Source organism: Odocoileus virginianus, chromosome 7, assembly GCF_023699985.2.
Source record: "Odocoileus virginianus isolate 20LAN1187 ecotype Illinois chromosome 7, Ovbor_1.2, whole genome shotgun sequence".
Taxonomy (NCBI): Eukaryota; Metazoa; Chordata; class Mammalia; order Artiodactyla; family Cervidae; genus Odocoileus; species Odocoileus virginianus.
In genome coordinates, this window is record NC_069680.1 from 76,049,959 (window position 1) to 76,074,388 (window position 24,430).

At 45.1% G+C, this 24,430-nt stretch overlaps 2 protein-coding genes across 6 annotated transcripts in view; one reads left to right on the plus strand and one right to left on the minus strand.

Annotated features, from left to right (window-relative positions):
* WDFY4 (WDFY family member 4) overlaps nucleotides 1-24,430 on the plus strand; it is a 257,168-nt gene that overhangs the window by 21,344 nt on the left and 211,394 nt on the right. For all 5 annotated transcript variants that reach the window (XM_070471003.1, XM_070471005.1, XM_070471006.1 and 2 more), the window contains exons 3-10: nucleotides 8,342-8,456; nucleotides 9,316-9,428; nucleotides 11,474-11,608; nucleotides 14,158-14,347; nucleotides 18,394-18,583; nucleotides 20,581-20,738; nucleotides 22,206-22,658; nucleotides 23,707-23,811. In XM_070471003.1, coding sequence (XP_070327104.1) covers nucleotides 8,342-8,456; nucleotides 9,316-9,428; nucleotides 11,474-11,608; nucleotides 14,158-14,347; nucleotides 18,394-18,583; nucleotides 20,581-20,738; nucleotides 22,206-22,658; nucleotides 23,707-23,811 — 1,459 coding nt within the window. The remainder of the gene's footprint in view (nucleotides 1-8,341; nucleotides 8,457-9,315; nucleotides 9,429-11,473; nucleotides 11,609-14,157; nucleotides 14,348-18,393; nucleotides 18,584-20,580; nucleotides 20,739-22,205; nucleotides 22,659-23,706; nucleotides 23,812-24,430) is intronic.
* On the minus strand, nucleotides 16,585-18,232 carry LOC139036082 (prostaglandin E synthase 3). Its single transcript, XM_070471008.1, has one exon. The coding sequence runs from the start codon at nucleotides 17,949-17,951 to the stop codon at nucleotides 17,469-17,471; it is 483 nt and encodes a 160-aa protein (XP_070327109.1). The 5' UTR covers nucleotides 17,952-18,232; the 3' UTR covers nucleotides 16,585-17,468.

The window sequence follows — 24,430 nt, forward strand, 5'->3', positions numbered from 1 at the left end:
TCCAGGTAGGGGTTTTGGCAGATTTTTATTGGGAAATCCCTTTGCTAATATGTTTCATCTAACCTATTAACCAGAAATACTTAATGATTTCCAAAGTTGACTCAGAATTTTCTTGGGATCATATTTACAGGATGCACTGAATACTTAGGCATGCCTTTCTGTAAAAAATTGCCAAGTAACTTATTGTTTATGAATTCATAATTTTCTCCATGTTTTGGACTGGTATGCTCCACATATCCCATTTCACAGATTGGATAACTGGTGCATAGGGAACTTACTGGAAAAGAGCAACTAGATACAGAGAGGCCACTTAGGTTTTTCATTCCCAGAACTTCCTGCTCTGATGATGCCAACTTCTGGGAGGCAGTCTTACCCAGTTCTCAGATCAACTTTGCCTTATAAAAGGAAACATGTGAGAATCGTTGCCTCTCACCCACCAAGTCACTGGGAAAGTATATGGATTCAGCAATAGCACTGTATCTTTCCCACCCCTCTGAGCAGCCCTAGCTCTGATGAAAGGACTCTGCACCTGAGAGCCAGGGCTTGATACCTCTTTGCCTCACTCCAGATTGTTGATTTGAGAATTCATTCTTTTGTTGTACAAATATTTGGGCTTCCCTAGTAGCCAAGATGGTAAAGAATCTGCCTGCAATGCAGGAGATCCAGGTTTGATCCCTGAGTTGGGAAGACCCCCTGGAGAAGGGAATGGCTATCTACTCCAGTATTCTTGCTTGGAGAATTCCATGGACAGAGGAGCTCTTTACTGAGCTCCTATAGCCTCTTTTGGGCTTGGTGCTATGAAAGTAAGGAAGACCAATAGAGGTTTTACCTGTAACAGTCCAGAGCAGAGGATACTGAGTAGGACCTAAAATGTGTTTGTTTGACTTCTAGGGATTAAAAATGAATTCAGTTCAGTCACTCAGTCATGTCCAACTCTTTGTGACCCCATGGACTGCAACACACTTTTATGTCCATCATAAGCCATCATGATGGCTTTTATGTCCATCACCAACTCCTGGAACTTGCTCAAACTCATTTCCATTGAGTCAGTGATGCCATCCAACCATCTCATCCTCTATTGTTCCCGTCTCCTCCTGCCTTCAATCTTTCCCAGCATCAGGGTCTTTTCCAATGAGTTCAGTTCTTCACTTCAGGTGGCCAAAATATTGCAGTTTCAGCATCAGCTTCAGTCCTTCCAATGAATATTCAGGACCGATTTCCTTTAGGATTGACTAGTTTAATCTCCTTGCAGTCCAAGGGACTCTCACAATTGAATTCATTCAAAAATGAATTGGTGCCATTTCTTCAAAGTGGAAAGTTTTCATGTGAGACTCAGATTTCAAATTCCTCTTGAAAATATTTGTAGCTGCAATAGTGCTAATTGGATGGAGATGGTTAGGGGCACTTCTTTAAACAGAAGATGGTCTTGGTCTCTTAGTTTACCCTAGTTCCTCACTCCCTAATACACCCAATCCACATCACTGATTTATGTTATCTGAACCTATATACACATTGACCTCATGAATAGCAAGTTATAACCTAATAGTTATAACCTAACATCGATATTGGTTCATATTTCCCAAACCCTTTCTTAATTACAGGAAGAACGATGGCCCTATTGTTGAATACATGGGATTTCGAGTCAAACAGTTGGGCTCCAGTCCCAGCTCCATTACTTATTAGCTGAGCATCCTTGAGCAAGCTACTAAATTTTACTGAGCCTCAGTTTCCTCATCTGTAAAGTGGAATCAATACCACTTTGCTAGGATACTGTGAGGGCGAGATCAGATGAGGATTGTAAAGTCCACAGCACATGGAAAGTAGACATGGTGCCCATTTCCTTTCCACCAGTCTCCTGGAAACTGACTGCACATGTGCAGTTTGAAATCCCATTAGTTCCATGATCCCCAAAAAAGGTGACAATATCTGCTATGTTTTGGATCTCTGGAGCCCATCTCTGAGGCAGACTATCACCAGCATTTTTTTTTTTATCATTTTCTTAAAATCTATATTCTTTTAAGGCCCATACACTTACAAACCTGTTGTTCCTATTAAGTTTTGACCAATAAAATCCTGCCAGAACTATAGCTCTCAATCTTCTTAATTAAGAACTGGTAGCAGAAAGGAACATGGGGAAGGTGGGAAGTTGGTTTTTTTTTGGGGGGGGAGGGGTTTTAGTGCAGATAAAATCTGAGCTGTAGATGAAGCCCGAGGATGGCCATTGGATTACAATGTGAGAAGTCAAGCTTGTAAAAAGTCTCTTCTGAATTGTATATCCATAAAACAGAGTTCTTTAAGTTTGTTTGCAAAGAACCCTCTTAGGAGTATCAGGACTTAAAAAGCCATCTCCTGTGGCATGTGGCCAGTCAAGACTTTCCTATATCTCCTTGAGTTCAGAAAGACTGCCACCCCTTGCCCTTGTGTTATTTAGGGAGTTGACTCCAGGATGTTGCAGACAAGGAGGTGTTTTTATTGCATCATGCAGGAAGCAGCACAGAGCCAATGAATTCCCAGGGTGCAGAGTGGTGCTGGCAGTAAGGATTCAATGGACCATTGTTCTTTCCCTGCCAAGAGCCTTGGGCTTTGGTCTTTCTGAAACCTTCCTATCATAAGCTCTTAGAGCAAGAGAAGGCCTTCCTCTCACAAGTATGGGCAGGTCCTGTTGGCCTCCAGTTGACTTTGCTTTAGGGAAAAAGGAACTTCTTGCATTCTTTCATTGCATATAGATATTGGGTAATAATAGATGGAGAAACTAGAGTTACAGGTGTAGTTGTTGAAGATTGTCCCTAGAATATGTACTTTGAGAGAAAGCAGGCAGCTAGATGATGAGGATTCCTTGGCAATTAGTGTAAAATTCCTCCTTGTCTGGGACAGACAGTCTCAGGGGTGGGATGACCTGGGGAAAAAGGCAACTCTGTGCATTTGGTAGATTAGGGACACTGCTAATAGGTTCACACTGCTCCCTTCAAGAGGTGACATCTGTGTCCCCTCCCCTGGAAACTGGATGGGTTTGTGATGGTTTGACTAATTGACTAGGGCAAAAATGACATTTCCAGGCTCAGGTCTCAAGAGAATTGTAGCTTCTCCCTGTCACTTGGAATACCTGCTCTTAGAACCCTGATGCCATGTTGTGAGGAAGCACAGGCAGCCCTGAGTAAAAGCCCATGTGGAGAGAACCAAAGCTCCTGACATTGCAGCTGCACTGCTGTTGACAGCCAGAACAATTTGCCAGCCATGCGAGTGTGCCATCTTGGACCTCTTAGCCCTTGTTCACTGCCCCAGCTGAGTGAAGCAGAGAAAAGCTGTTCCTGCTGAGCTCTGCCCGAATTGCAGGTCCATGAGAAAAATAAATGATTGCTGTTATTTTAAGCCCCTCAATTTGGGCTTGTTTGTTATACAGCAGTAGATAATCAGGACAGTGGGTAAAACAAGCAGGAATCCATTTATTTCCTAGTGCTGGGGGATTGGAATTAAAGCCAAGTCAGTTGTGTGTGTGTGTGTGTGTGTGTGTGTGTGTGTGTATGTGTGCATGTACACAGGTGTGCATAGGTACTCTTAGGCTAACTGCCCGGCCAGTGGTACAGAGTTTATGCTGTTGGATGTAGTCAATTATTCTTATATAAACCCAGCATGTACTCAACTGACTATGGAAGAGAGAGAAGTGACATTAAATATAATAGCAAGGATGACCAAGAGTTATTTCCAAGTGTGGTATCCAGAGGGGATGGTGAGGATAAATACTCCCTCTTGTTCATCTCTGGCTCTAATCCACTTCAGAATGGGGCCTGCAACATGGTTTATTCCCTTCTCAGGGGAACAATATTTTTGTTATGTTAATAAACTTTTGATGCATCAGTTTTTTCTGCTTACAAAGGAGAGAATTATTTAGCAGGGGAAACTCATGTAAAGTATCTGAAATGTTTTGAGTTTACTTAAAGGCCAAGTCATCAAACTCTGCAGCAATGAAGAAATAGCAATACTGCAGTCACACTTGAAAACTACCAGGTTCTCTTTCAAAGCCAAGGTTTTCTCTCATTTCCTCTAGAGCTTCTGTCATTCCTTATGCTCTGGAGACCAGAGCATCATTTTCTTTTTCTTTCTTCCATGTGAGGGGACAGACATAAGACATGATGGTGCAGCTTAGAGAATGTAAGTAAATAAAAATTTTTAAAAATATTGAGCAATATTCTCCCAGCATGCAAATCCCAATTTGGGGAAAAAATTAGTTCCTTTCAAAAGCTGCCTTAACTCTTCGGGGTCTCCATGGTACCATTCAGTAAATGATTACCTCTGTGCATCAAATAGCACCCCAGTGGCCTGAAAGAGTTCATGGGGCCTCCAGAAGTAGCCATCATGGTCCCAGGAAGGAGTGTGAGCCTTGGGAGAATCTGGCTGAGTGTACAATTACTGTTCAGCTCACAGTGGCCCAATTTGCTTTATTGTAGAGTGCCTCCTGGAGTCCCACTGCTCAAAGACAATCTCAGTGCCTCTGAGTCAACTGCCTGCAAATCAGCCTTTCGGGGGTTTGCCAGCCCTGGGAGGAGGCACAGGCATTTGTTAGGAAGATATCATAGAGTTCTCAGTCCTGGGGAAGGAAATAATGTTACCACTGAAATTCCCAGCCAGAAGGACTGACTTTTCTCTCCAGAGATTAACTTTTCCAGGTGATAGCTGGTTTCCAGGTGGTAGCCATACATTTCTTAGACATGCTCATGCTACTTCGGTATGTGTGAGATGATTCAACTTTTTACTCTGCTGCTTAACTGGTTATCTCAGGTTACCGTGTGGTTCTGTCTCAGTTTCTGTAAAGTAGGAATAATAATTATACCAATCCCAAAGGTATGTTATGTGGATTAATGAAAACAATGCATGTCAGTGCTTGGCATAGTATTTGGCACAAAACCAGCAACACATTTGGCCATTATTCTGCATAATGTGGGTCCCATCATCGTATGTTGACTTATTAAGTATTTGTTGGAGGTCTACTACGGAAAACAGTGCTTAAAATTCACCTAGTTGTTTTTGTAGTTTTAGAAAAGTTCTGATGTACTGTTTTTTTATTTACTTTATTTACAAAGGAAAGGTGTGACTATGTTCATTTATAGGGCTAACATTTTTTTAACTATTTCAGATACAAAGTTTTGTTCAAATCAAAATAAATAGCCAGGTACTCACAACCCATATGCGCTTCCCAGGTGGTGCTAGTGGTAAAGAACCTGCTTGCCAAGGCAGGAGAGGTAAGATGCAGGTTTGATCCTTGGGTCAGGAAAATCCCCTGAAGGCAGGCATGGCAACCCACTTCAGTATTCTTGCCTGGATAATCCCATGGACAGAGGAGCCTGGAAGGCTGTAGTCCACAGGGTCGCAAAGAGTCAGACATGACTGAGGCAACTTAGCATGCATGCATGCACCACCCATATAAAAGAAATATAGCATTTCAGATAAACTAAAGCCACCTGTGTATAAATTCAAGAACTTATTCCCCTTCCGCTCACTCCCAATGGTAACTCCCAACCTGCTGAATTAACATGCCCTATGTGAAATGATATACAAAGAGACAGCAAGTTGTAAAAGTGTATTATGGTATCATTCTAAGACACCTATAAAACTGTATGGGGATCACATGTAAATCCATAGCTGATTCATGTCAATGTAAGGCAAAAACCACTACAATATTGTAAAGAAATTAGCCTCCAACTAATAAAAATAAATGAAAAAAAAAAAGAAAAAAAAACTGTATGTAAATTATACAATAATATGGGTGTATTTTTTTAACCATAAGTAATACTATCATGTAACTTATGTATAGTCTCACAAGTTGTTGTAGCTCAAACTGTAATATACTTTCACAATTTGCTTTTTCCACAACATTCTGTTTCCGGGATTTATCTGTATTGATTCAGCTCTATTTTTTTTTTCTTTTTCGTGTTCTATGTGATATCCTTATATAAATTTGTCACAAATCATTCATTATCCTATGGATGAACGTTAAATTTTTCCCAATCAAAAATAGCATTGCATAAATATTTCTTGTCCATGTCACCTTGGGCACACATGCCAGCTTGTTTAGGGATATACTTAGAGACTTCTCCCTAGCACTGGAATTGCTGGGAGGTTGGACATGTGCCCCCTTAGCTTTATTTAATCATGTTAAATGCTTCTTCAAAGAGGTTCTTTCAAGTAACTCTCCAGCATAGGGTATGTGGGTTTCATGGTTCCTCACTTTCCCTACACTTGGTATTGTCAGATTTTTCATTTCTGCTAACCAGAAAAGTATAAAATATCTTCTTGCAGTTATAGTTTGCATTTCCCTGATTATTAGTAATTTTCTACTTATCTTTCAATAAGTTTCTTGCTGTTCATTTGCCTGTTTATTAAAAATCAGTCTTTTTTTTTTTTTTTTTTTTTTTTTTTTAAAAATCAGTCTTTTTAAAAATTAATTTATAGGGGTCTAAATACCAGCCTTTTGTCAGTTACATGCATTGCAAATATTTTCTCCCAATCAGTAGTCTGTATCCTCGTTTTGTATATAGTGTCTTTTCATATCAAGAAGAGTTTTAAAGGTTTTTACTTTTAAACAAACATAGTATCTATTGCAAGGAAACATATGAGAATGATTTCCCTTTGGAAATTTTATGTCTTTCTCACCCTTTCTAGAAGGAGGATCTCAGCTTAAAAAAATTGGTCACGCCTTTGGAAAGGAATATAATTTAATATGGCTGGTGAGTGGGAGCAGTGGACAACAATCTAGCAAAGTTTCATTTCATAGTGGCCACTAACTGCCAGGAATGGGCACAACAGCTTATCTCCCTGGTGGGAACCTGGGGTCAGGAATTGCCAGGAACTCAAGTTCAGGGCCAAAGATAGTCAGTCTGCTCTGTACTCAGCCTGTGACAACATGGGAGAACAAAGGGAAAGGACTCACATGAAAAGAGGACCTAGGGACAGGATTACTGTGGGAACTGTGGGAAATTCTGGAAAGAGTCTGGCATCCCAAGCAGAATTGTATGACTTCTATTAAATAGCATTTTAAACAATAATCAGGGAAAGTCTGAGGAAAAAGAAGACCAGATGGGATAGAGATGAAAGGGACAGATAAGAGAGGATTTTAAGGAAATTAAAAGAAACGGGAGACTAAAAACAATGACAGCAACAACTTGGACTGGGAAAGGATTTCCTAAGCTTGGAACTAAATCCAGAAAGCAAAGGAATGGACTGAGAAATTTCATTTCATAGGAATTTCAGATTTCTGTACAGTTTACCAAGCAATATCACATTTAAAGATGAAATGACAGATTCAGAAAAATTGAGATAATGTTATAGACCAAAGGTTAATGATTTTTGTACATAAAAAGATTTTTTAAATAAATAAGAAAATAATTAAAACCCCAATAGAATAATAGGCTAAGAGTAAGAACAGACAATTCAAAAGGCATTAAAAGTGTTTTTCCACTCTAGTTACCCAAAGATTGCGACTGAAATGAGATATTTTTTCTTCTGTAAGTTTTCTTATTTAAGATGAAAAAGCACCACAGTGCTCGATGTTGATGTGGGTGGAAAGAAATCAGCCCTTTTCCAGAGAGCTGTTGGAGGCTAATCTGTTAAAATTTTTCTGGAGAGTGAGTTAGTAGCTATTAATAGTAATAGGTACCAATTCACTAAAAAATGGGGGGGAATAACATCTTTTAATTGGATGGTATCACTGACCCAATGAACATGAGTTTGAACAAGTTCCAGGAGATAGTGAATGATAGGGAAACCTGGTGTGTTGTGGTCCGTGGGGTTGCAGAAAAAGAGTCGGACACAACTGAGTGACTGAACAACAGCAACAATTGAAAATCCCACCTTTTTAAACCTACAATTCCATCTTTTAGAATTTATGTGAAAGAAATACTTGCACTACTAAACTAAAATATCTGCATGAGGTTTGACAAGAGTGTAAGAGGAGAATCAGTGAGACCCAGCAGTTGATGGTGAGGAAGGGGAGGGAGGAGGGACCTAGAGAATTACTTTTGGAATTTCCTACTAGAGCAGGTGAGTGCTCGGTAGGGCCATTCACTGAGAGGGGGAAGGCAATGGATTCAGTCAAGTATGTTTGGGATTTCAGGAGTACGAGTTCAGGGGAGATGTCCAGAGTCAAAGCTGGATGTGTTTGGAGCTCAGCAGTAAGTTGAAGACTTCATAAGCACTAGTGTAGGGAGACAGTCGGAGTTGGAGGGTAGGTGATTCAGTGGCTTTCCAGTGAACATGGGACAGTGACTTAGGCTGGCAGGGAGGTGATTCTGATGCCTAGCTTTGTAGCTTTGACATCACTGAGTGAATCCTGCATGTTGCACTTCAGGCCTGGGAACACTCCGTGGGGATCATCTGCTTTCCCAGTCTTCAAAGGCTGGCTGAAGATGTTTCCAACCAGTTTGCCCAAGAAATACAGAAGGCACTTGTGGGAAAGCCTGCAGGTAAGAGAAGAGCTGTCTGGAGAACTTCAAGGAGAGCAAAACAGCTCCGCGGGCCCCTCCCAGGCCTCTGGTTAAGCCCCTCTCTTCTTTCTAGGGGAGTTAGAGTAGAGCCTTTGAAAATGCACAGCAGGCCAGGTTCTGACACTGAAGACCCTGGAGAACAAAGGAAAAGGCTAGAAGAGGGAAGAGAAGGGGGACTTGGGAAAATTTGCTGCTCTTGGAAGAACACACAGACACACACACTCACATCACTGACCCTACCCTATATATGTGTGTGTGATATATATACACACATACACACACAGATGCCACTCCTTTCCCCCTGCCCCCACCAACACAGACACACACACAAAACCAAAGCCAAGCAAATTTCCTGCTATAGGTCCTGGCTCACATCATTTTCTTCATGGAGTTGGACCCCCAGAGCCTGGGCTATGAGGCTGAAAGCAGAAGGAGATTCCAGGGGGAAGCAATAACTTGAGCATGGTGTAGATGGAGGAATCCCTATGACAAAAGGGGCTGTGTGACATAAGAAGTGGAAGAGAAGACACTGGATTGTGGCAAGTCCAATTTCTGAGGAGCTTGTTCTTAGTGTTTAGCAATAGGGAGCCACTGATGGTTGTTGAACCGGGATGGTGGCATAATAAGATCTATCCTCCAAGGAGATTAATGTTGACAGAGTAGGAAATGTTTGGTATAGATACAGGCATCACTGTTGGGCGTGCAAGAGGTGGAAGTTCCGTAAGGATGCTAAGGCATACCTTAGGGAGAGAGGGGCCCAAGGGGAGGGAAGCTGGGTGACCTGGCCACTGCACCGCCTTGCTGGTGACACTTTCTCTCCTCCCCACACTGTTGCCAGAGCAAGCACGGGTAGCAGCTGGGAAGCTGCTGCGATGGAAGGGAGATGTGGACGTGGATCAGGATGGTTACCTACTCCTGAAGTCGGTGTACGTGCTCACGGGGACAGATTCCGTAAGTTCCAGGCCCCACTGGCCCCGCCTCCCTGCCTGGGCACTTCTCACCAATGTCCCAGCACAGGACAGTGGAATTTCTCAAGGGTGCTTTCTTTCCACGAAACTGATTTATTGCTTTTCCTCTTCTACACCCCCTTGGATAAAGAACATGGACTTCAGAGTCTGAAATCCTGCCTGTTCACATCCTGCCTTTCCACCTTATGTGCCACTTTGAACGAATTATTTGATTTCTTTGCATCTCTGTTGTGCTGTTAATTTTAAAATTAGAGATAATAATGCTTCCATTCTAGGGTTAGTGTGAGGATCAATGATGGGTGATGTGTGTAGACTATATTTCCTGTGTGTCAGGGTGGGGCTGGGGGCATGCCATGCATTGTACAATTAATCCTCCCAAGACCCTAGGAATCAGAGTACAGTGATGCGGCACTGGTGACAACAGCCAGGTCTGCCTGTGATGTGCAGCCTCTCTGACTCCATGCTTTGAGCCCCTGCTCTTTACCGGCTCCTGCTGAACTCAGACTAAAGGAGCCAGGCCTGTAGGCACCTGCCCTGTGCCACACCAGAGATGAAAACGACTACTATTCCTTCTTACCACCCAGGCCCCATCCTGGCTGTATTCATCCCACCATGAAGTGGGGTCCTTGAGTGGTCTGCTGATGATTGGTGGCCTCAGGCAGAAGCAGCCCCCAGAAGCTGTGGCCATCAGCATAAATGACCCAAAGTCCTGTGCAGGGCAGGTCCAGAGGCTCCTCTGTCTAGCAAGAGTGCCTGTCTGTGAGTGTCCTGGTGCCCAGACTAGGAACAGCAGGGAACCAGGCTGGGGCGGTGGCTGCCCTCTGTCTAATGGTGAACACAGGCATCTGACGGGCATTTGGAGATAGTACCAGGAAGGGGGAGAGGAGCACGGCAAATAGTTGCTCACCAGCGGGAGGATCACCTACCTGACATTTCCTCTCTGTGAACTGCCTGGACCACCATCAGGGACAGTGACCTGGAGCACAGTGCCGGGGCTCTTCACTCCCTGAGGAAGGACTATTTTCAGTGTGAGCAGTAAAAATTAACCTAAAGCCTTGTTTTCTGCTGGGAGGAGTCTGCCTCCAAAGCAGCGAGAGAGGAGGCAGTTGGTTTTCTGGGGAGATGGTGCAGTTCGGAGGACAGGGAGAGACACCCTGAGTGCGGCCACGCGCGGACACGTGTCCAATACAGGGGACAGACGTTACCTGCAGTGAAAACTTATAGGCACCAGCAGCCTGGTGCTGGCCCAGACTGTACAGTCTTCCTTTCTCTTTTCTAATGTACCCACCGCTGTCTGTCAGATTAGTCAGTTGGGTGGGATATTGTGTACTTTATATTAACCACACACGTGTTCTCTCATGAGCATGTATGTGTGCACACACACATGCTGAGGTTACAGTGCAGTAACAGCAGTGGAGCTGCAGGCAGAGCCCGTGTGAAGCCCTGTGAAGCTTCACAATCAGGCTGATCCCTCTATTCTGACTCCTTGTCTCCTCTCTGTCCAGCAGCCCTGGGGCTGTTGAGGTGTGTGGCTCACCTATATAGGTGTTCACCTATAGGGCTGTTTGGGTCAAGATGAGGTCTTGGATCTGAGCAAGGGGATGGAAAGGGCCCTGATCACATCCTTGATACAGATGCTTGAACTTGTTCTCAGCCACCGCTTCCTGACTGAGTTCCCAGTTCCCTCATCAGGAGGAAACCGGTCAAAATCAGCAGTGTGATTGCCAGGAATGCCCTTGATTTCTGCTCTGCAGCAGCCCTCCCCCCAACCCCCATCCTTCCTATCATCTCTCTATCATGTAAAAGATATGTCTACCTAGCACACAATATACACTTTATGTAAACTTAATCGTCACAGCTGTCCCACTGGCCCTAAAACTGTCTCCATTCTTAATTGAGAATGTGTCGCTGAGAGAGGAAGTGGCTTCCCCAAGTTCGTGGCTGACAGAGCGGAGTTGGATGACCTCTCCGGTCTGGGTCTGGAGCCGTTCTCTGCAGCCCTGGGTCATGTCTGAACTTCCCTTGCAGGAGACGCTGGGCAGAGTTGCTGAATCTGGGCTCCCAGCCCTGCTCCTCCAGTGCCTTTACCTGTTCTTTGTTTTTCCTCTGGAAAACGATGAGCTTTTGGAGAGTGATGTTCAAGTTCAGAGGATGTTTGTGCAGGTGAGTAGGGGGAGGGCTAGACTTCCTGGGCCAAGACCAAGCTTCTTCTTGGTCCTCCAACCTGCTTCTCCAACCTCCTCTGGTCTCTGTCTACCCCTAGCTCTGAGCCTCTTCTATTCTCCTGGAGGGCCCAGCTCACCCCTTCGCCCCTAGGCTCTGCAAATGCTGCGGAATCCTGTGCATTTGGAAGACAGAGTTTCTTTCCACCTCCCTGTACCTCTGTGCTGCCCTTGTTCTCTTCCAGAACAGTATGCTTCTCCTCCTCCTCCGCTTGGCTGCACCAACTTCTTGTCCTCCAGTCTGTGTTCTAGGGTCCTGCCTGCCCTCCTGGGCACCTGGAACCTCCTGTCTCTGGCCTCTGTACCTCTGAGAACAAATCCGCTAAGCCCCCTTGTGTAACTCTGTAAGTACTTGCTATGTACCAGCCTTGTGCCATAACCTTACACCCATCACCTCCCTGAGTTCTTTTATTACAGGATGTGCGTGGTATTGTCATCTTCATTCAGTGTAATCTAAAGTGCGGTGAGTAAACACGAGTCCAGAGTCCAAGTGTGGCTCAGTGGTAAAAAATCCACCTGCCAAGCAGGAGATGTGGGTTCAGCCCTGGGTCGGGAAGATCCCCTGGAGAAGGAGATGGAAGTTTACTTCAGTGTTCTTGCCTGGGAAATCCTATGGACCGAGGAGCCTGGCAGGCTATGGTCCGTGGGGTCACAAAACAGTGGGACATAACTTAGCAACTCAACAACAATAAGGGTCATAGAGGAGGTGAGTGAAGGCAGGGATTGGAACCCTGGGAATCTGGCTTCTGAGTCTGCATTTAACCACTCTGTGGGGTCACCTCCATCTCTCCTCTCAGACAGCATTTCAGGTCACTATCACACGTGGTGTGCTCAAGTCATTTCCCATCTTTCCTATCTTCTCTAACTGGCAGAGACTTTTCACGTAACTTCTCACCTCTCTCCCCTACCCCTTTACCGACAAGTTCTGCTTTCTCAGCTTCTGGCATGCTGTGTTCTCCAGAAAACTTCTCTTGCCTCTCTAGTGGAGGCGGGGTGCTGTCGGTCTTACTTCTCTTTGTGCCTTGGCCAGGGTATCACATGGAGCAGGTACATGAGACCATTTGGGAACCGCCAGTGCCGCTGTCCACCGAACATGCATGTTCACATCCGCGTCCACGTTAGGCCAATGCTCAAGCCAGAATCCTCATTACCAGTGGGTATCTCATGAGTTCTGCCAGATTCCACTTACTCAGGGGCGTCCCCTAAGCTTCACTTGTTAGACATTTAGGCCTCATTTGTCCACATATAAATCATATTTTGAGTGGTGGTCAGGACACAGTATTGGGTACTGAAACAAGTCTTTACTGTGTGGTTTCCACGTGCTCTTCAGGGAATTAATGCAGCCCTGTCTTCAGTGGTCCTCTCTACATATGGACAGAAGGTGAGACACAGTGATACCACCTCAAGGCTCTTCAGAGTTTCCTTATTTCATTCCACAAAAATATACGGCGCTCCTCTTGGGTGCATCTCTGTACTAGACCCACACCCTCTCATAGAGATGACAGAAAGATGGAGAAGCCAACTGGAGAGACCAATCACAGGAATAAAGGAGCAGGGTCCAATTTTTTAAATGCTCTGATGGAAAACTCAGAGATGTACTGGGAAATGAGAGCCAGGGGACCTGACTTATGGTTGGGCATAAATGGAGACACTTCTGAGGAAATGGCATTGAACCAGGGAGCTGAAGGTTGGGATGGAGATGTGAAGTGGGAGGAGACAGGAGAGAAGAAATGGCTGGCCAAGTGAAGGGTCACATGGCCACCATCACCTGCCATCTTCAGGGGAGACCAGAAGAGGGGATCTGTCCCCAGTTCCATGCCTATCCAGCTGAGACTCCATCACTGCGCAAAAAGGGGCTCAAGGATTTGGACAGAAAGAGCTTTCCATATTCGCCAAAGTGGAAGAGGGTCCCCGCAAGACCACCAAGAGCCAAAAGGAGAGTGCGTAGGATAACATGATGGAAGAGGCAGGGCTGGGCCATGCAGAGCTCTGGGAGCCGTATTAGAGTGCTTGGTTTCCATGCCAGTGCACAGGAGGTTTTCAGGAGGTAACCATAGGAACATGGGATGGGTGGGGGCGAGAAGTCCAGCTAGGAGGTTACAGGATAACGCTCATAATCTTACGGAGAAGTAGAGGTTGAGTGCCAGCCAGGGCTTCAGGAACATGGCTCTCTTTTTAAACAGCACTGTTAATTCTGTATTTTAATCACAGGTGGCATTTTCTGCATTTCTCTATAATAAGACACCTCTCTAAGTCAAACACTTTTGTGCTATTCTGGTGTGGAAAGGATAACCATTGCTTGTACTGGGTTAGGAGTCCACATTTTCGCCCTGCCACCTTTTTAAAGGTGGCTGTTGACCATAGCAGTCTCAGGCAGAGGGTGATCATCCACAATTCTATCTCTCCTGCTGAGACAAGGAAAAGTAAGGAAGAAATTCCTTACAGGAAGGAGGCTTCCTAATCAGAGACTTTGTATTTTTCCCCCCTCAGATGTTGCTCAACATTTGCGGTGAGGCTCAGGGTCTGGAGGGACTTCTCTCAGGAAATGAGCTCCAGTCTCTCATGATTGCCACGACATGTCTTCGGGAGCACAGCTGCTACTTTTGGAAGGAGCCCACCTTCTGTGTGCTGAAGACCATCTCCAAGGCCCAGAACGTCGGCGTCATCCAATACCTACAGGGTATGTTCCTGGGAGACCAGGGATGGTCTGTGGGCACGCTTTCTAGAATAAGACCCTGGGATGCCCTGGCAGCATTAGCATAGATTCCAGGGATCAAAAAAGAGATGAACAAACAGGGTTTTCACTGATGCCCAATTATGCCTAGTAGGCGACCCTGTATTACTTGGGTCCATTCACGGCAGGGCTTTTACTGTTAATTTTGATGATCCATTGGAAGGGAGGGGGAAAGGGCAACCTATTTACTACATATACTGTCAAACACATATTATGCTGAGCTCATTTGTATATTATCTAATTTTTTTGAGCTAGATATTGATGAGTAATGCCATTTTGTAGTGAGGAAACAGATGATTAAGTGTGATAGAAGAATTTGCCAAGGCTCCCCAGCTAGTGAAGAACAGAATCACATATTAAACCCGAGATGCCCAATTCCAGTGCCTTAGGTTCTGCTCTGGACAGTGTGTGTAAAAGTTAAGGACTTAGATTCTGAGGTTAGACAGCCAGGCTGTGGGCTCCTGCCCTGTCCTCCTAGCTGAGTGACCTTCAAACTTTACGCCTGTGTGCTTCAGTTCCTTTGTCTGTAAAATGGAGATAACAATCCCGCTGATCTCACTGGATTGTTGTGATGCATTGATGAGTTGGCACATTTGAAGCCCTCAGATAGTACCTGGCAGTGGATGCCCCATTGGTCAGCATCCCAGCATCATTACTTGGCTGTGATCAAAGGTTATACCCTGAGGGAATCAATTCTTTGGCTGTCCCAGGACTTCGCTTAGCATTGTCTATCTCCCAAGGACTCAAGTAATGCTGGGAAGCGCGGACACCACTGTGGCCTGCAGAATCTTGGGAAAATATATTGGCCTCCTTTCAGGTGGTGGCCCACCGTGGGGCAGGGAGGGAGGCTCTGCAAGGATAACTTGGATGAGTAGGTTTTAACAAAAGTCTTCAGCTGACCTTCCCACCACCGTTGTTCAGCTTCACCAGCTGAAGTGCCTCTTAGGAACACAACCATCCTTCTCTTGGGTTAACTCCAAAGGATCTGAGCCTGCCAATGTGACCTGCTTGTCCACAAGCACTTGTCCTTTGACTTGTCTTCTTTCTGGGACCTCTCACCCCCTCTTATGTCAGGGGGTGAGAGCTGGGCACATACAAGTCCCCCCTCTTACTGTAACTGAGCCCTGGGATGAAACATCATCCCCAGTTTCATGACTGAAATTTCCCAATGAAGCTATGGTCCAGTGGTAATAGTGTAGGGCTGAGCTAGGCCTGAGGTGCTTAGCAACCCATGCACCCCTCACAGACTAACCCTGCATAGGGGTTTCTCAGGGAGACCCCTGAGAAAAAGCTGCCTGCCTTGCTGGCAGGGGCCTCTCACTGTAGTCATTATTCTCTGCTGGAAAAAAAAAAAAAAAGCCATGTTATGGAGATCTAATCACCTAGAGTCCTGTGCCCAGGGCCCCTGCAGGGGAATGAGTATTTTCCATGGGCCTATAGGCTGAGGAGAAGGCCAGGAAGTGAGGACTAGGCTGGTGTTTCCCTGCCAAGCCAGCAACTCTCAGTGCTTCCTTGCCCAGCATGCAGTCTTGAGATCGTGTCCTTGGCCTCGCAGGTGAGGGACTGAACATGCCTTATCTCAAATTTTGGGAGATACTTTTCCTGAACACTGGCGTGGCTTTCCTGGCATTCAGAAGAGGCTTCTCCTAATGAAAGAGCCCTAAAAACAGTGATCCATCAAAATGCAAATCCAATGGCATCTTTCTGCTGACTCAGTTCTTCCCCTGGCTTCTCACAGCTCTGGGGTAAACAGTGCATTCCATAGCAGGCCACATACCAGCTGGACCGTCTTCTGCCTTCTACCTGTGGAACACTCTTCCGGGCTCCAACCCTCTGGATTCTTTAGCAGCTGAAACACACCATCTTTTTGCCCTTCGTCTTCCCACGTGTTCATATATCCTTCCCTGCACTTTTCATCAAGCTAATTTCTGCACAGCACTGCTTCCTTAAGGTCTCCTGTGACACTCAGGTCTTGTGTTTTACTTCTTGTTATTTAATGGATCTGGATCCCTCTGCATGCTGGGAATTAGGGGCAGAGGGCTAAAAGACTTTCATCCTCTTCCTTTTTTACTTACTCTCCATCTGGGCCCCAGACCGTGGCTCTCAGGATGACACTTCTCAGAGAGCCATTCCAGCAAATGGCAATACATGAAATTACAGTAAATCAGACACTTGAAAGGATAGCCAAGAAGTCTTCCAACAGTTTATTAGAAAGAATGTAGACATTAAAAAAAAAATCTCACTGTCATGAACATAAATTGAGGTTTTCAGCTGAGATACAAGCTGAATCAAAAAAAAAAAGGAATAAAAAAATCCAATAGTGTATTAACATTTTTTTCCACTCATTTGCCATACTGACAGTGCAAATACAAATTTGGTCTAAACGTACAGACTCTCAAGCAACAATGTACAGCCTTTCTTCGTCCTCCATGCTAAGAGATGTAAAAGTTTAAGGGTCAAACAATACCAAATGTACAGGCTTCAAAACCATCTAAGTTAGGGCATTCACTAGTTTTAGCTAAGATACATCTGAACACTGACAAGTGATCACTTACATACAATAATGTGAAGTAAATTTTTTGAAAAATAAAACTTTAGTGGAACAATCCTGAAGGAAATGCCAGAGGAACATGTTACATTTAAAGTATCAACCAATTGTTTCAGCCACTTTGAGTCCATGTTCTTAAAATCTAAAATTTAGTTACTTTCCCTAAGCCAGAGAGCTTCCTATCATGTCAGTATCTATGTTATGAGTAAAGGAGACTTAGGTGAGATTTTTATTTATCACAACTGCTGTGTCAATTGCCTAGGACCTCAACAGCATCATGGAAATCTGGGAAATGTTCATGCACAAGGTTATTGCCTTAGCTGACTTAAAACTGCCCCATACAGTGGTACATGTCAACCCTTAGTGAAGCCTTTAAAAAAACAAACAGGTTGAAAAATGGGTTAAAGGAGGCAAATACAGCCTCTGCCTTTAGAGCTATCAACTCAGGGATTCTCTCAATTATGAAATCTTGCAGAGAAGTTATTTTTCTTTCTCAAAATCCAGCGATGACAACATTCCTTACTCCAGATCTGGCATTTTTTCATCATCACTGTCTTGTGAATCATCATCTGCTCCATCTACTTCTGGTAAATCTACATCCTCATCACCACCCATGTTGTTCATCATCTCAGAGAAACGATCAAAATTAGACATGTCTTCATCGGAATCATCTTCCCAGTCTTTCCAATTATTAAAGTCCACACTAAGCCAATTAAGCTTTGCCCTTTCTTTTGTTAACCTTGGCCATGACTGGCCAGATTCTCCTTTTCGTAAACAACATAAAATCGATCTGTCCGTTCTTTTATGCTTGGAATCATTTGGATCAATACAGTGAAAAAGATCAATTTCATTTAAATGTTTAAAATTATCACTTCCTCCAAGACAACTGAATGTAAGTTTTGATTTTTCAAAATTTACATTAACATCTTTACTGTCTTCAACACAAAATTCAATGAAGACATAGTCCCTCCGATCGTACCACTTTGCAGAAGCAGGTTGCATCGTGAACGGGGCAGGGGGACGGGCGAACGGGTGGGCGGGCCTCTCCGGCGGCAGCTCCTGGGCAGGCGACTCCTCTCCGGTGGCGACTCCGGCGTCTTCTCCCCAGTCGCGGCCTCTTCTCGCTTTCCTCAAGCGACGGCGACGGCGGCGGCGGGCTCGACCTGGCTCCCCAGAATGCACCGCGCGGGGAGAGCGACTCCTCCGGTCGGAGAGAAGAGGAAAGTGTAGGAAAACGGGCGCGAGGACGGAGAATGAACGTGCGTGCGTGCGAGCGAGGGGTGGTGAGGAGGAGGCTTCTTCTTGATCCAAGAGTCAGTAGAAGTGTTTTGGATGAATTGTTATTCACATCTTGACATACAATTTAAAGTCAGGAGGGGAGGGAATGATAATGGCAGCAAAGCTATTGTCTCTGAACTCAGCATGGGTATGTTTCCCCCTACAGCCATGGATTGCATCAAGATTTCCCTCCAAAACCTCTCCAGGCTCGTTGACACCCTCCCCGCTCCTGAGGTGAGCGAGGTAGTGAGCCTCGTCTTGGGCTTTGTGAAGGACTCCTATCCCATCTCCTCAGCTCTGTTCCTGGAGTTTGAGACTGGGGAGGGCTACCCTCTGCTGCTCAAAGTGTTACTTCGGTAAGTGACTGTGCTTGGTGGGAAAGAAATAGCGGAAGCTGAGGCCCTCAGAATCATATATGATGCTCTGGAGAAAGATATTGAGGCTTCTCAGAATGTCTTCTGAAATACAAATCTCCATAGATGGTGTTCAGAGAGACTTTTATTGCAAAAGTAATACAATGTGCCACTGAGTCTGAAGCTACTTCTTTAGGAAACCAATGGGTGATCTCAATAATAGTTTTACCAAGTCCATTTGGTGGCATGTACTGCCGGCATGCCTGCTGCTCTGACAGTCACCTGTCAGGGTCTGCATCCTGTTTGAAAGGCTTTCTAGGATGGCTGTGATGAGCTCTGCCAGTATGATGGGGGGCTGGAAGTGCCCACAGACCAGCAAACACCAGGACTAGCCATCTACAAATGACTGGTAGAAGCTGATGGATATACACCCAGCAAAGTTGCCCCTTGGGTGGGATAGCTATACTTTGCCTTCCAGAGTCCTCAGGAGGACTAAGCTCCAACTCCTCTTGCTTGGTAATGTTCCTGCGCTGGCTTGCTTCCATTCCCTGTCTCAGAGGGCCTTTCCCCTACTGTTATTATCAAATTATTCATCCATGGGAAACACACAATGATGAGACTCAGCAAAATCTGGACTAATTTCCTCCACTCTGAATTGCTATGTCCTCTTCAAGTTGGGTCCAGGGATTGGATAAACCAGGGGATGGAAGTGAAAGAAACTTGATGATGGCCCAAACTCTTCCACTGGTTATGGGGAAGCTCTATAAGGGCAAAGCCACAAAAATTCCCTTGGCTTAGCTCTGAATATGAGCAGCGTTGCTCATCTGTAGGGTGCAGATTACCATTGTGCTTTACAGATTTTGCTACAGTCAGGCTTTTAGTCTAGAGGAATGACTCAGATAAGGGGACTGAAATCCCAAAGGAATGGAATTAGATGACAACATCCAGAGGACCTTCCTCCAAAGGCACACACAGAATGAACGTCTCTATGTGCTTAGTCTGTCAGATTCAGACTTAGTCTTAAACAGACTCAGTCGTGTCTGACTCGTTGTGACCCCATGGACTATATAGCTCACTGTAGCTGTCCATGGAATTTCCCAGGCAAGAATACTGGAGTGGGTTGCCATTCCTTTCTCCAGGAGATCTTACCAATCCAGGGATGGAACCCAGGTCTCCTGCATTGTAGGCGGATTCTTTGCTGTCAGCCACCAGGGAAGCCCAAGGAACGTCTCTACAAGAATGCCATATTTTACACGAGTCTGGACCATCACTGACTGGTGACTGCTACCATGGATGTCTCTGTCATAGCAGTTCCTGAATATTTCTTTGGTTAAATGGCTGGTTGGTTTTCCCCAGACTTCTTGTGGAATGCAAGAGGGAAAATAAACTGTTCAGGGAATGTCAGAAAAGACCCAAATCGGTTCATTTGTTTTCCTTTCTGCCTTAATGGAAGTCACACTGCAAACACTTTTACCCTTGACATGACATGCTCATTCTCCATGAGAAGAGCAAGGCAGCCCACTACACATAAGTAGCTGAAAATGAAAGAAATACCCACCCTTGAAATAAGCATGAAGAAATCTAATAAAGTCCAATTATTTCCCATGGGGTTTGTATTGTTGCTCTTCTGAAATATCAAATCTCTCATTTTGGGAGTGCTCCTGCCCTGCTGGTGCCTGAAGCCCATACATTTGGGGAGTCCTACCATGGAAAGCAGCTCTCCTGTGAGCAGATGCTGTGGCTCTTCACAGGTTTCTCTGTATTGTATCTCTGCAAGTCCTTAGATCTAGGGCTGATGCTTGCAAACAGAGTGACTTTTATCCACCCCACCCCTGCCCCGCCTACTGCCATGCCTTCTGGTGCTAAACTGGTAGAGATCTTTGGGGTCATGCCAAGCACTGTGATCTTCATTGCCTCTGCCTCCCTGTGAAGAGCACCTTGAGCAAACCTGGCTGTTCTGTCCAAGACATTCAGGAAGCTGATCTCATCTATCCCCACAGGTACGACGGACTGACCCAGAGTGAGGTTGACCCCCACCTGGAGGAGCTTCTCGGGCTGGTGGTATGGCTGACAACCTGTGGGAGGTCAGAGCTGAAGGTGTTCGACAGCATCACTTACCCGCAGCTGGAAGGCTTCAAGTTCCATCACGAGGCTTCTGGTGGGTCTCTGGGCGTCTCTGGGTGCCTTGTGCCCTGACAAGGCCATGCAGATCATTTCCTGATTCTCTGCGCAGAAACAAACATGTGGCACCTGTCAGTGACTCAGCAGGGTCTGATTCTGTCATGCCTTTGGGGGATTGCCTATGTATTTAGAATCTCTCCTTTATACATTTTCCCAAATGCCCTGGTTGAGACTTAGAGGAAATGTTTGCTCAAATAATGGAGACAGTCTGTGATTTCCATTCTCACCTCTGATGTGACTTACTTGGTGACATCTGCTTGTCTAACAGGGGCTGATGGCCCTGGAATAGCAACCCAGGCTCAGAGTTAGTGCCTCCTTAGTTCTATGATATTTTGATTGGTTGATTGACTGATGAATTCAATCAACATGTACTGATGCTTCTGTCCAGCAGCCACTCTGCACCATGCTGGAAACCATGGTGAACAGGCCACGTGTCTCTGCCTTAAAGATGCTCTACAGAGACTATCACATAAACCCCGAGCTATAATCTATTCAACAACTGGCTGATAAAATAAGAACAGAGGTGACACTAGGGGTGAGGTTTAGCTCTGCTTGGGTCAGTCAGGAACTGTACAGAGAGTCTCATTCAAGAGAGGTTTCAAGGCAAAGGATGGGTGGGCCAGGAAGGAAAGAGGGGGACAAAGTGAAGGGTGAAAAGCTGTGGGGCCAGGGTAGGAAAAGCCACTGGATGTGACTCCAGCGGAAACACAGGGCAGTGTGTGGATTAGAGAGGAGTTTCAGAAACATTTCGAGTGTCTGAGGCAGAGAGAGCTGTAAGTGGAGAGTTCTGTGAGGAAGTGTCTCAAGGGCAAGATAGAGTGAGACTTGACCTTGTATCTGGAGAGAAAAGGGGGGATGGTCTTTTTATTTAACAGCTTGTCTAGAAATGAAACTGACTTTGCTTAGGAATCTTTAACATCATTTGATTTTAACTAATTAAAACCAGTCCTCCAGCCCTGTGCTGCCCAATGGAAATATAATGTGAGCCACATTACATAGTTTTAAATGTTCTAATTACAAAATTGTAAAAATTAAGAAGAAACAAGCTAAATTATTTTTCATATTATATTTTATTTAACTCTATATAGCCAAAATATTACCATCAAAAATGTGATCATATAAATAACTGTTAATGATTTTTTTTCATCGTGTTCTTTTCTTTGTGCTATGTCGTAGAAATCTGGCATGTATTTTTAACTTAGGCACACCTGGGTTCACAGTAGCCACATTTCAATGCTTAATCAGCCAGCACATCTTGGACAATGCAGTTCTAACCTTACTCATACCCTATGCAGATGGCTTCTCTGGACTTCTGAAAGATATTTACTACAGGAATTAGAAAGTAGAAACTTTAAATGGCACATCCTTGTGATAATTCAACCACACATTTCTAGGCATAGTCAGGAGAAATGACTTGCAGGATGATTCCTTTTTGCATCTTCAGGGGTGACTGTGAAGAATCTTCAGGCCTTTCAAGTCCTGCAGAATGTTTTCCACAAAGTCAGCGACCCCATCCTCTGCACCAAAGTCCTGTCATCCATTAGGACCATGTGGACCTGGAACGCCCGCAACTTCTTCCTGCTGGAGTGGACCCTGCAGCCCATCTCGCAGTTTGTAGAGATCGTGCCCCTGAAGCCGACCCTGGTGCAGAGGCACTTCTTCCAAATGCTGGAGGCCCTGGTGTTTGAGCTGCGTTACGTGCCCCATGAGATCCTGCGGAAGGTGCAGCGCCTGATCCAGGAGAGCCCGGAGTCGCTCTGTACCCTCGTGGCCCTGCAGAGCATCCTCAGGATTGCTGGTGGTGACCCGCTCTTCACTGACATCTTCCGGGACTCGGGGCTTCTGGGTCTGCTGCTGGCCCAGCTGCGGAAGCAGGCTAAGATCCTCAGGAAGTCAGGTGCCTCCCTGGAGTGTCAGGAGGGGAAGTGGGGAATGGGCCGGGGTCAGTGTTAGCTGGGCCTGGTCTGTGTGCCAGCCTCACCACCCATCAACATAACAGAGAGACGTGAGTGTGCACGCCTGGTGCCATGAAGGTTAGAGAGAGTACCCTTGGGATACGTGGCTTCACAGAGCAGGCAGCCTCCCTGTTTTCTGTAACTTGCTCGCTCTTCCCCATGATAAGTTGAGAGGGCTAGGTGTAACTTTAAGCCAACCCATGGGCTGACTCAGGCCTGATGAGTTCTAAGCTATCAGATACCTCTGGCACCAGTTATTGTCTGCCTGCGTAGATGGGTAGATGGGGCAACAACACGACAGGGCCTCAGGAATGCCAAAGGGAAAGGGCTTTCAGAGAGGCCTGAAGCTCTGGGTGGGGGAAAGGTGTGGATCAGCTCTGGGGTCTACTGGAATATGGCCACCTTGCTCACATGGTGCTGTAGGGCCCAGTGATCTCCCACTCGGAACAGAGGTCAACAACCAGGGCCTTGCTGGCCCAGCTTGCCCCTCTAACCTTGGCAATGCTTTTCTGTGCCCTGCTGAGTTGTATACCCATGGCTTCTTGGCAACATCCCCTCACCTCTGCCTCAAGAGTGCTGGCCTGGGTTCTTTTCCTGCCTAACCATGCCCCATGTACATACCTTGGATTTTTCTATAAGCCTTCCGGGGGACTCTGATGTAATTCAAGTTGGAGAGCTTCTGATGTAGGGATTGTAGGGTCACATCTTATAAATTGGGATGCACACTCCTTTATAATGGAAGCATGATATTCATCTTTCTTTAAGAAGATAGACATTGGACATGTCAATGGACATGAGTTTGAGCAAACTCCAAGAGACAGTAAAGAACAGGGAAACCTGGTGTGCTGCAGTCCATGGGATCGCAGAGTTGGACATGACCTAGTGACTGAACAACGACAACGAAGAGGATAGAAAAGTAATGGAATTGTAGATTTGGGGCCATATCGCATGTACTTAAATTTTTTTTTCATTGTTTCTTAAATATGGCAGGAAACAAAGAGTTTAATCCTGGAGTTCAAGATACAGAAAGAGAACTGACTTGTGTGATGCTGAAAACTGTGGTCACGCTTCTAAAAGGGTCAGTTAGGAATGCAGGTGAGAATGGTACCAAATTCACATTGTGACTGCTTGGGGAAACATTGACTATTTCCTGATGATTTATGTCACTGTTCAAAGGCTATATCCAAAGAATAGCCAACACTATGGCTGTGGCTAACGTCCATTTACTGCTTTATGTCTGGTGATCATCAGTAAATTGGTAGACACATCAGTTGACACTTTTTACTGTTTAGGTTGCTAAATAAGGTTTTGTGTCAAAGAGTTATCTTAAATTTATGAGACCACAGAAACCCCATTTCTCTCCAGTAAGATCTTTTAATATCCTGCTGCACTGATTATAGTTTCTTTTATAAAAAGATTCAAATTGTAAAATATTGTCATCATTTTTAGAGATATAATTTAATGTGCTTCTAGCCCATGATGGATTTAGTAGCTTCATTCATTAAAAAAAAAATTTAGCTTCCTTAGATCATGTGACTCCCATGTTTAAAAATACATGCATGCATGTTATACTATGAAGCAGATGCATCAACAAAGTGACATGAGTGGGTTTGGTGATCTGGTGCATCTTTACCTGGGACCCTCACAGTCAACTATACCAACTGTGAATGACTATTTCATTATGGGAGAGGATCTCTAATGTGAGACTATAAAA